The 12,231-nt window shown below is 39.5% G+C and overlaps 1 protein-coding gene across 7 annotated transcripts in view; it reads right to left on the bottom strand.

Annotated features, from left to right (window-relative positions):
* Positions 1 to 12,231, bottom strand: part of st3gal3b (ST3 beta-galactoside alpha-2,3-sialyltransferase 3b) — a 73,607-nt gene that overhangs the window by 34,732 nt on the left and 26,644 nt on the right. For 4 of the 7 annotated variants that reach the window (XM_041804337.1, XM_041804334.1, XM_041804335.1 and 1 more), the window contains 4 exons: positions 8,913 to 8,975; positions 8,398 to 8,439; positions 7,207 to 7,249; positions 4,066 to 4,158 (listed from right to left, as the gene is read on the bottom strand). In XM_041804337.1, the coding sequence (XP_041660271.1) occupies positions 4,066 to 4,158; positions 7,207 to 7,249; positions 8,398 to 8,439; positions 8,913 to 8,975 (241 nt within the window). Of the gene's footprint in view, positions 1 to 4,065; positions 4,159 to 7,206; positions 7,250 to 7,771; positions 7,868 to 8,397; positions 8,440 to 8,912; positions 8,976 to 12,231 lie in introns of those variants that run through there. The other 3 variants (XM_041804339.1, XM_041804341.1, XM_041804340.1) reach the window with 3 other exon arrangements.

The raw sequence follows: 12,231 nt of genomic DNA, 5'->3' as shown, positions 1-12,231 counted from the left end.
GCAGCATGGCACTGTGGTATGGTCTCCTTTAAAGGCAAACTATTAAACGTGCACCACTGGCTGTACTGTGAGCCATGACAACATGGGTTTAAAAGTACTTTAATTCTTCTTTCTGAATGTAGATCAATAGTAAAAATTATGAAGTCTTTTAATAACGACGCGCTGCATCCTGCAGCAGCAGCCATGCCAGGCACAATTTAAACCATTGAAGGGTTTTAAAAATGTTCACACTTATTTTTACTGCTTTTTATGTTAAATAGATTAAGTAAATCGGTGCTAATTGGTTATTTTAGGCACTGAAGTAGTCTCTAATGTTTTATAAGCTTCCTATGAAGTGAAGTATGGGCCTGAATTACATTTCTTAAGTGGTATTGCTATCGGTAGCAGCTAAAATAAATTTGTAAATGTCAGCAAAAGTCCAATATAGTGCATCCCTGTTGGTAGTTTTGGTTTGCACTTAGGGAGGGACAATTAAACTACAGCAAACACTGGCTCCATCACAATGCATCACCTGTGCAATATTTCAGCACCCACTGCTTGAGGTATTCTGTCTCCAGTTCTGTACAGTGAAAGGAGGTGGAGATGCATCATCCATCTTTGTATTTAGTCAATACTACAAACTTATTATAACTGGTGAAAATCTTTCACAATTCCATCAAATTAAAAAAAACACCAGGGAATTTTGCCAAAGAAATGAACAAATATGAAATAAATATCTACTGAGAGAAGCAAATAGTCCTTGAGCATGCAGCAACAGAGTCTCATATTCATAGACGTGTCTGTGACCAATGTTTTCAATGCTCTGTGAACTGCTACTTCCATCATCACCCCTTCCTTATCCTGTATGTCTGTATTAGTGTGAGTGTGTGTATGTGAGACGAGCTTTGATTAACTGCTGCTCTGAAATCAAAAGAGAGTAATTTCCTCTTAGTCACGCCTGTGACCCGTGTGGCTTAAAGATGGATGTGTGTTTTTATGACCTGCTGTCAAGCTCGGCAGGGAGAGACACTAGAGAGGGGGACAGTTTTTTCACAAAAGCATGCTGGGAGCTTCATGCGTGTCCATTTTAGACCTAAATGATCCATCAAAATGCACACAGCCCCCCTACAACAACGCTAGGCGCCTTAAAGAGATCTTTTAAGTTGGTGTGGCTGTTTTGTTTATGACAGAGGACAGTTACAGAAATTGTTGCTCAGTCTCATTAGCAGAAACCAGACCACCAGCGACAAACTATTGCATCTTGCTGAGAGGCTGATGATTGCTCTCACACACAAACACACATAAATGATTGTTCTTTCTTGCTAAACATAAATAACGACTGCCACAGAAGACAGACCACATTCACTAGCAAAGGCATTTTAAACTGGAATCAAAAGGACACATGAGAACCATCAAAGTACTTTTGTTTCTCTGCAGGAATTTCAGTTCAGTTGTTACCATAACACTGCCATGAGCAAGAAGTATGCAGAGCAGAGGCACAATGACCAAACATGGCTGACATTTTTGGAACGCCTTCCGGTTAGCTTAAACCTCCTCCAAGCACTGTAATCGCTCTTTGATACCCTCATTATCCCTCAGTCTTAAAGCATGAAAATATAAAGGAGAGGTTTTTTTTATGCCTGACTCTCTCTTGAATCACCTGATGAGGACTCACACACTCAGAGCCTTCTGTCCTGCCAAAACAAATGGAGATTCATTAAACCAAAGACTTCTGAGGCCAGAGGGCGCTATAAATAACAGAGGACCATTGCAAGTCACTGAGCCCTGACCGACAGTCAGTCACTGACATCCTGACAAAGCAGAGAGACAGTGGAGCTGCTTGTTGTTAAATAAAAAGTGAGGGCTCCCAAAACAGACAATGAGCAGGGACGCATTGTACTCATTTCCTTCACTAGGACCATCTCTCACAGGAAATATTTTCATAACCGTGCTGCTTCAAGTTCACTGCCACCACTTGATTTAGTGCTCCAGTACAAACAGATTTGGGTAAAGCTGCAGGGAGGGGAGGTGTGGAAAATAAATTGGATTCTGCAGGGCAGAGGCTTCAGAGAAGACAAACAGGGAAGAAGGAGATGATTAGAAGGACATCCACAGGACCCCACAGTACAAGGTTAAGTAGGTTTTCTCTAACAGCTGAACTGTAGGCCACTCCTATTTAAACAAAATGCTAACAAGGGCTTAAATAAACAGGGACCTAATTGATGTGTTTTGTCTGGTAAACTCACAAAGCAGACTGGGATTAAGAAAGAAAACACAAGTGAACAAACAAGATGTTAATTGGTTGACTTCCTTCTACACACAACACAATAAATCACCTACAAACACAGATACAGCAAGACTGTATAGGCTGTCACAAACACACTCCAGCAATGAACATTACACAAAGTGCAGCATTAATTGGGCTCATTGACCTGCGTGTGACTGGGGTGAGGGTGGCAGTAATCAGTGGGCTCCCGGTGGGGGTTTTGTGTTTTACAGAACTTTGGTCCGACACGTGCAGTTGATTAGAGGAAGTCATTACTAGCGAGGACAATTGTTAACACAATGCCTCTCAGATACATACAGGGACGTTCTACAAATAGCTTCATCCATCATATTAAGTGGTGCTGAAATTTACATGCTATCACCTACTGAGGGCAATATGGAAGGCCTCACTAGAATCTGTTATTTTCATACTGTTCTTTGAAAGAATGACTGGAATAAGGATTGTGGTAAAATCATTTTACACTGTATAAAAATGTGATGTCACAAATTAAGAAGGCTGACAAAAGCAGTTGCTGACTCAACATGCCTTTCTCAAACTGGTCCCTCCACACTTACACTGCACCACAAAGTGAACTCCATTTGATTTGTTATATCATTAGGCAGAGACTCAGTAAAATCACTCCAACATATGAGAAAACACTTTCTAAATATGTGTTGAACAAAAAGTGTTATTTAGAACTATCATTGATGGTTGGTACAGCCATTGATGTATTGGACATGAGAAAAAAACAAAACTTAGGTGCTCCTGATTGTTGCTCACTATGACACACTACATGAGATGAAACAACAGATTTTTGAGTCTGGCGGGTCCCGAATCCCTATGACTGTCAGGTCAGGCTATAATTGTGCTGAAACTGTGTAGTCTGACCCTGATATAAGCCAGCATTGTTACAGACCTGCTGTTTGTGGGTTCAACAACTCACTCTCACTCAAAGGCTTTGGATGGCACAAGATGCAGCAGACCCTCCCAACAAGCATGCAAATGAAGTGTGAATTCCTTGGTTTATGGACTCAGCCTCAAGTGAACTTTTTTTTTTTATTCTGACATTTGCATTTTATTCCAACATCAAAGGTTCCTACTTGGATAAGATGTGTGAATATAAATTGGAACTTTAGAATTTGAAACTTTATACAGAATGCATCTTCAGGCAATAGATGAATCTGATTCAGTATGAACGCTTGAAAACGGGGGGCAAGTTTGTCCCATAACTAGGTCAGATACTGTAATTAAGTGCCTATGGCTATTGTTCAGTAGTGCAGTAAATTACCCCTCGATTAGCTTAGCTCCAAGAATGCAGATGGGACAATGCCCTATAGATCAAGCCGAGATGGGTGGCAAACAGAGGCAAAGAGGAAAATCAAAAAAGCCAATGGCATTAGAGAGAGGTCCTTGGAGGATTGTGTGGACTGTGTGGGCTGGGTAGCAGGAAGCCCATGATGAGTGAGGACAGGAAGTTGGTTGGTGTCAGACATAGAGAAAGCCTCTAAGCCTCTGGGATACGATAGGAGAAAAAGATGGGAGACCTTGTACTCAACTGACAAAGGTTCTTTTGTGTAACAGGGGGATCACAAGGACAGAGGCGGCGTTTTGTGGTTGGGGAGAAGCTGATGGAAACAGGGGAACGTTGGGCAGGAATGTGGGGTCTTCTCTGTTTCATACTCAAAACCCTTAAGGCCAAGCTGGCTTGAGGAGTGACATCATGCAAGTTGGTATGCTTGATAACAGTTTCAGCTTTTCCTCTACTAATCCATATGCATCTACTAACTCAAGAGTGTAGAAGAAAGAGCAATCCTTCTCACTTGGGATAGATGCTGGTCATCTTGGCTGTTGTGTATCCTGGCTTGCACACTCCTTCACTGAGGTTGCCGTACTTGTATGCTAACTCCGGTGGCCTGCACATGAAAAGAACAGAGGGAGTGATTTATCAGACACATCGTGATAACTGATTATCAATTATACTGACACAATTCCGAGCCTCAAACGCAGAGCTTGTCAAACAAACCGTCTGAGAGATAAGAAAAATCAGGTTGCCTTGAAAGTTGGAGAACTCAGCTGCTGCACAGCAAAACACCTGTGTGTGGCATGACAAAGCAGAGGGGCCTTGTTCAAATAATCACTAAGCAGAGCTCAAACTCAAACCTACCAATTACTAGAATGATCATTTATAACCTGATGAATTCTGTGGATCTAGTTTAAATAAACAGTAAGAAAGGAGAGAGGCCTACACCTCAGTGCTATTTGTGGCCTAAAACCACGCATTTAAGAATAATTCAAACATATTTTATGCAAATATTACAAAGTTAAGAAGGCTTGAAAGCTGTTTACTTTCAGCTTGACCTTATCTGGCCTCAAGATGACAAGTTACTGAGTTGAAGTAAAAACTAGGAACCACTTTCTCATCAAATAGACCACCTGCTAGAAATAAATTACCCAAATCACAAAGGTAATTACTCCCTCATGGATAAATTCCACTACTGTATTCATGTGCTCTAAAGGAATAATTAATGATACTGTAGATATAATGTAAGGAGCTGTATTAGATAAACTAAACCCAGGAGAAAACTTAAAATGCATGATGACACAGTGCTTACAGTGCGTGAGCAGAGTGTAGACAGACATGCTCTGCGAGGTGGGTGGGAGGGTGGTGATGGCAGCATATCATTATTGCCTGCTTGGTAATGGGAAGGCCAGAAAAAGGGCGCTATCATGGCAGTTTAGAGCAGAAGTGTCAAACCACTGAGGGAACTGTATACAGATCATCAGACAGGCTGACACAAAGACAGCTATGTGATGACTCCAGTATCATGTTCTCACTGTGACAAAACACAGCAGTCCTGGAACAAACAAGAGAAACCTACTACACCTCAATTCTCACACATTTCATTATGTATTACTCAGACCATGGATTTACTGCAGTGACCAATACAATGATTCCTACTTTTTAAGGACAACTTTTTTTTTTTAGAAAAAATGACTTTAATAGCGTACATCTTTTTCCATGAAGAAAATTTTATTGAGGGATATTGATAATGCGTACACATTTAATAAAACAGCGTATTGTCAATGTTTTAAACACTAGTCCAATAAAACTCATGTTTTCAGTGTCTTTTTCATCAAATTGTCAAATTATGGTATTTCCCACAGAATGAAACTTTAAAAGTTTTACTTGCAATTCTTTATGTCTAATTCAATGCAATTAAGTAGAAAATAAATAGTGGATGTGTTTGCAGGACAGGCAGTGGTTGCAGATAACCATCTATTGATCACAGTGTTTCCCCTACCATTCTATTGGGGCTCCCCGCCCCCCCAACAGCACCCCCCGCCCCTCTTGAATGTCGAGTCAATTTTTTTTAATTGTATTTTCTATACAGCGCCAAACCACAACAGAAGATATTTAAGGATATCTTTCCTACAGAGCAGGTCTATACCTGGTCCCTTTATTAAACAAAATAAATAGCCTTATGTTATTTATCTTGTTTAGATGAATGTACTTAATTTCTTAATGCACTTAATTCACACAGGCATAGAGACAACAGAAGGACACTGAGACATGCATGTGTGTGGATAATAATAGTGAAGAGAGTGAAAGTGATTGTCCCCCACTGGCTGGGCTACTCAATCATGTTAAAGAACATTTACCAAAATACATAATCTTACCTATTATAAATATGTTATATGTTAAATAAACGGTTTCCTAAATAGCTTTTTGGTTATTTATTTGTTACATTTTTCAGATCTCAGGCCCATTTGCATGTGGTGAGGCCTTTTTGACAGCACAGGTAAACTTTACACACTTAATATTGGTCTGATACAGTCCTAAAGTTACTCCTGATGTGGCAGGAAGGCAATGAAGTTCAATTCCAACCCTGTCATTCATACATACATAAATAAAGATCGATAGGTAGATCGATAGATCGATAGCTAGAGATAGCTAACTCCGGATATCAATTTTAGGCCATATCGCCCAGCTCTACTCTCAACTGGTGGTTCACTAAGCTATGTTCAGCAGGTCATGGATGTGTATCTTGAAATAATAATTGGGGAAAAGTCTATTATGTGCTTTCATTTTGAAGGTTATGTCTCCATGTCTTTGTTCAATCACATTTTTTGTTCCATGGCAAATCCTGTTTTGCATTAAAAACAACTGGTTATGTTGGAGGATTTTAAGAAATAAGAGACTAGATTTGTCATTAAGAACGTGGTGGTGGCCCTGAATCTAGACCTGTTGAGAAGCACTGATTTAAGCCCATACTTTTTGTTTATTTCCACTGAAAAAATATGCATTTTAACATGGGATGTCTACATTATTCCCTGTACTTTACAGCCAGCCTCAAGTTGACACTCTAAGAACTGCAGGTTTTCTTTTCACTTCTGCATTGGCTTTATTTTTCAACCATGGTCGCTACTTGGTCATAACTGCCTCACTTGAGGGTTAACTATCCCCTTCATTTGAGCCTCTCTGTTCCTTTACCGTGTCTCCCCCTAGTGTCCCCCTCTGGCACTGACAGCTGACCTTAGTCACAAGAGATTCCCCTGCTATGCAGATAAACAGCCCTGTCGATTGTTAATGTATACTGGCACTTAAAAGCCAAGACCTTAAATACAGGACAACCCTATATTTTGAGGTGTATTCCTGGAAGAAAAACATCTTACAATCTGGCCATTAAAGTAATCTGACACAGAGTTTTGGTTAGGTCCCCCAAAGTCCAATTAGTTGGCCATAGATTTAGATTTGCATTTTAATGGTGCTGAATTGATCCACTAGAATCTCTGTGTAAAGTATTTAGTAGAAAGAGCTATGAAATGTTTCTTAACAAAAGGAGTCAAAGTGTAACTAGTGATTAGTTACACTAGTTGTTATGAATATATCAAGTTGTAAGAGCCCCATGCAGATCATGATGAACAGTAAAGCAATGTTTAATAGACAGAAATTCACTCACAGTTTAGTGTCCAACTGCAGCAGGAAGCCCTGCTTATCATACACTGGAAAAAAAGACAAAACAAAAAATGTGTTACCACTAGTGCACATATGGAAAGCATGGCATCTTTGTAGGTTCTTTACAAACTATGGTTAGTCAATATACACATTTTCAACCTTCAGCTTATTAGCTGTAGTTGTGAGCAACCTGTGCATCTTTTATGGGAAGACAATTCAGCCAATGTAAAAGATAAATAAGCATTAGAATTAAAGACTGCGATAAAACAAGCATTGTTAGAGATGAAAGCCAAAACAATCTGTTGAGTTTCAAATAAAGTTAGAAAAGACGTTCGAGATCACCTATGGACAACCAATAGGTGCCTGGTGAAGCATTGAGGCAGAAGACAGAAGAAGCACATAAACCAGGATATGGAAAAATGAGCAGTTTATTCAGAAAGGTGTGGTTTAAGAATGTTATTCTGCAGTCTTATTTTCATAATGAAGCTTAAAGGCTCTATTAAACATATACTGTTAATATCTATCTGCAATATTTAGCATTAGTTAAAGTAGGAAGAGTGTGGTATTACTCCTGTGGTTGCAGATCTTGTCTTCACAGAGCAGCTGGGGGAGAAAGATAAAGAACAAAAGGACAATGGGCATGCGTGATGGCTGGTTAGGGAAGGATCCAAGCACTGCCCCGGAGGATGGTAGACTTTGCCAAAGCAGCCAAGATGGGTGAGTGTGTGTGTGTGAGCGCATTATGTTTCTGTAGAGAAGCATAAAGCGGCCAGAGGGGCCGAGTTTAGCCAGCAGCTTTGGAGAAAATAAAGAGGCAGGGCCGCACCAGAAACACAAATGTTGGGCTGTGAAAACCTTACAGTGTTATGCACCAAAACTCCTGCAGTCTGCTTCACAAGCCAGCCAATTTTTTTCCCAGCCACAACAACAGAGGGCAGTGTTGTATCATACTGCAGCTTCACAGAGAGGCTGCTCTGTCCTCACTTGTTGTCAGGGGTATCACATTTTATATTTCACAACTACAAAAAACTGGAAGTGACTTTGAAAAAACTAAAAATTAAAATGTTTACAGACCCAAATGTGCTGGCTGAAGCTACTGCAGGATTTTTTTAAAAAAGGTGCTGTTAAGTTTGTCTTTAACAGTGGAGGACAACAAGTATGCGTAAGGGAACAGCAGGTGGGGCTGCAGATGTACCTGAGCCTACTATTCGTCCCGCGGGGATTTCCGTTTCCAACTCTGAAACACAAAATGGTCAGTTAGCAAAGTTGGAGGTCAGTCTGTTATTGCATTGGACTTGAAAACAAAGCCAACTGCAAATAATCAAATATGAAAGAGCAAAAGGGCAGAAAGGAGAAGAAGGAAAGGTTAATAGCTTTATTCCCAGAAGGCTGAATTATAATTCTGAATCCCCATCTTTATACACAGACAGAAAGTCCAATGAGGTGGAAAATTAAGTGCAGAAAGCCCCACTGTGTGAATATTATGGCTGTGGTAGATCCAAAGTTACCCATGAAGACTGAATGAGTGAATGAGCACACACACCGGTAAAACGAAACAGATGATAGGTCAATGAAAGCGGTAAAAATGTGAAGCTTTTATTACTGCATTAGCAGAGGTTTATATTGCAGGGGAAAAAAAAATCAGCTTGAAAAAATCCGCAACACAGTAATTTGACAGTCACCCAATGGGCAGAGTCTCAGTGCCTCTACCTGGAGTTCTTTTCACTTCAGCCCCTTTAGTCAGGGCTACAGCTGTCACTTCTGCATCCCTCTCTGAAAACAAAAGGGGGTTAAGACACTCATCACTGACAGCTGTGGAAACAACCAGTAACCACAAAACTACAGACCAAAGTCCACAGAATATTAAAAAGGATCATTTCAGCATCAGCGAAACACAGACCGTGGCTTTGCACAAAAACAGATGCACACAAAAGGATGGCACAGACAGAGAGAAACAACACATCAAAAGGTTTAATGCTGATCCTATAGGCAAGTTCTACCATCACAGTAGTACCATACAGAATTGTAGCTATTATAAAGGATTTATAAAGGAATTACAAACAGCTGTGATGGACTCAAAGTAACTGACTTACTTTAACTAAATGAGTTAAATGCTGTTTTTATGGGTATGATTCTGACATCTGCAGCACATCTCTTAAACTCAAAATTTTATTTTTTAGCAGATAAATAAAGCCTGAACCTTCAATTAAGCACAAAAATTGCTTCAAGAGAAGCCAACGCAGGTTTTAGAAAACAAAAAAGTGAAAACACTCTCTCCTGTTTCCATCATAATAGTAAGAGGACAACTGTCCATTTAGCAAAAACAAAAAAGCCCTCTTCACACCATAACAAGTGCTTTTGTGACAAGAGCACAGCATAAATTTGAGCAAATGTAAATGATTGTAAAATATTGTGTTCATTGATAAAAGGCTGCAAGCAAAATACAGCCTTCATTATGTATCAAATGCTCCAGTTAGTTCATGCAAAACTCTGCAGCAGCTGAAATTCTATCAGTGTGATGGTGATTTAATACCTCGGCTCTAAGAAATGAGAAGACAATCCTGATGCTGAAACCAACCCAGGGTCAGGAATACTCAGAGCAAGATCCCTCAGTAAATGCTCACCTTACTGCTAATTAAACCATTATAAACACAAGAGGGAGGCAGATCTCAACACAAAAAGGTTAACTTTGAAGATCGGTAAATACAGTACACAGACATTCTCCCAAATTCTGAAACATCAGCTGATAACCTAATTCATCTCACATAAACATTCCTTCATCCATTTCGGTAGTCTATTTTTAGAAAAGCCTGAAATCAACTGGGTTCAAATTGTGTGATTTGCTGCGGCTGTTGGCAGCCTGGCTGGTGGAACTAATTCATTTCTCACCCCACAGGTGTTAATCTGAAGTGTGATCTAACACCCTGAGGTGGTGTTCTTGTTACTAGCAGCAGAGCAGACCCTCGCAAGAGATAACGTAGTCTGAGCTCTGAATTTGTAAGATGGTTGGCCTGAACTGCAACATACACCACAGCTTTAGACACAAGATGAACATGATAAGCCTTACACAGGCATTGGCTGATCCATTTTTAAAAGGCTGTGTTGTATCAGTAAGGTGATGTTGTGTGTTTCATGTGTAAAAATGCTGGGCCACGTACCTACTTCCCAAAACAAATTAAAAAAAAAAACAAAATCACCATTCACATATGAAATCCCCTTAAAGATCTATTGAAAGAAGAAAACAACCAAAAACTGTTTCTTTTTCATTTGATTTGCATTGGTGAACAATGCAAATCAGCATTCAGATGATCAAATTTGGTTAAAATAAAACAGAATATGTATAAGCAGGCCTATGTATAAATTAGTAACTAATCACCTGACATATAAAATTGTTTTATTTTCATTAACTTAGAGTAAGCCTTTTATTCTTACACAAGGAGGCTTCCCCTCATGGGCTCCGCCATTTTGGATTTTTGCACCTTGTATGTTTCTGCAGTACCACAAAAGGGACGAAATAACAGATACGTGTTTTTAAAATTCCCCTTGTTGACACAGTTACCACCACAAGGGGACGCTGCCATCTAAAATCTGACTGTTAGATATTGCTAATATCCCCAACTTTACACACTGTACCTTTAACCTTTTTCTTTACAAGCCATCTAGGCAAGAGGACAAAAAAAGCCACCAGCTAAGCACATACTAGCTATAGTCTGATACTCACTGTGTCTCAAATCACATACTGCTAGTGTATTGTTTTACAGTATACTTAAATTCAGTGCAGAGCACTTAATCACAGCAGGCTTGTATCATCCTGAATCCCGCACTGCTGTTTGCACTAACAGGAAGGTATGATGGTTAAACCTCCCGTTTTCTTCTGCTACTTCTTTTTTTAAAAGCAATTTTAAACAGGTGGTAGGTGATTTTGATTGAAATTTGATGGCTATTTTCCCTCAGTTAGATTCAAGTAACTCATACTTTATCGTAAAATTACTCTCTTAAAGAAAATGAACTTTTTTAGCCTTAAATGCCCTTTTCTTCATTGAAATCTGCAGCTGTTGCTATTAACATGTTAGCTAGCAAGCAGATGCTAATGTCAGCTAGCATGCCAACAGTACCATATCTGCTACATCAGCAATATGGCATTCATTGAAGTGATTTTTGACGTGGTCAAGGTTGCACACTTATTCTTGGACCATTTTGAGTGTTTCAGTAGAATACTGCTTTTGACTATACTTCTCAGTGTTAATGCACTTTGCACACTGAATAAGTAGTATTAGTACTGAAGTATGTGACTTGGGACACACACTGACTTTGTTAACAGTGGTGTGCAGCGGCTGGCATTCCTGTGTCTGCAGCTCTTCAACAAAGCTCCAATCTGCAGATAGCAGACGAATTATGTCTATTTCAGACAAACATTTAATGCCCGCATGTGTAGGACAGCCCTCTGAGATTTAGTGACAAAACAGAAAACCTCCCTGCATTTGGCACTTTGCAGATGTTAATTTTAGACCCTGTCTTTAACCTCACTAAAAGTTTTTCTTGTTCTCAAGAAGTTGTCTGTTATTAAACTTGCTAATCTTACTATAAATCTTGCTGTCAGTAGAATGCTTTACCTACCAAACTTCTGTCTACGGTATCTATCACTGTACTACCAGTCTCCTGTATGTCAATATTTGTCAAAAACACAAAGAGTTCAAATCAAGGCACTCTGACGTTTAAGTTCTGCATTCCGGTGTTGAACCATGTTTAGTACAAAGGTGCAAACTCCATGTGCCCTTGGCTTTGATCAATACTGCCTGCATTTGATAAGCACATTTCTTCTATTCTGCAGTTTTCAATCCTTTTCCTGTGTAACTCTCTATTACTTTACTGAATAGAATAAATATAAACAACATTTTAAAAACTTAAAAAAAAAACCATTCTGTGCTGAATCAGTGACTTCATTTCACCCTATCAATACAAGCTATTATATTTCTATTAACTTTTTTCAACATGCACCCTACTGCACTCACACAGGGACTCTATCAGA

The sequence above is a fragment of the Cheilinus undulatus genome, linkage group 13, assembly GCF_018320785.1.
Source record: "Cheilinus undulatus linkage group 13, ASM1832078v1, whole genome shotgun sequence".
Taxonomy (NCBI): Eukaryota; Metazoa; Chordata; class Actinopteri; order Labriformes; family Labridae; genus Cheilinus; species Cheilinus undulatus.
The sequence above is the reverse complement of the archived record's forward strand: the minus strand, read 5'-3'. Positions and strand labels throughout refer to the sequence as shown.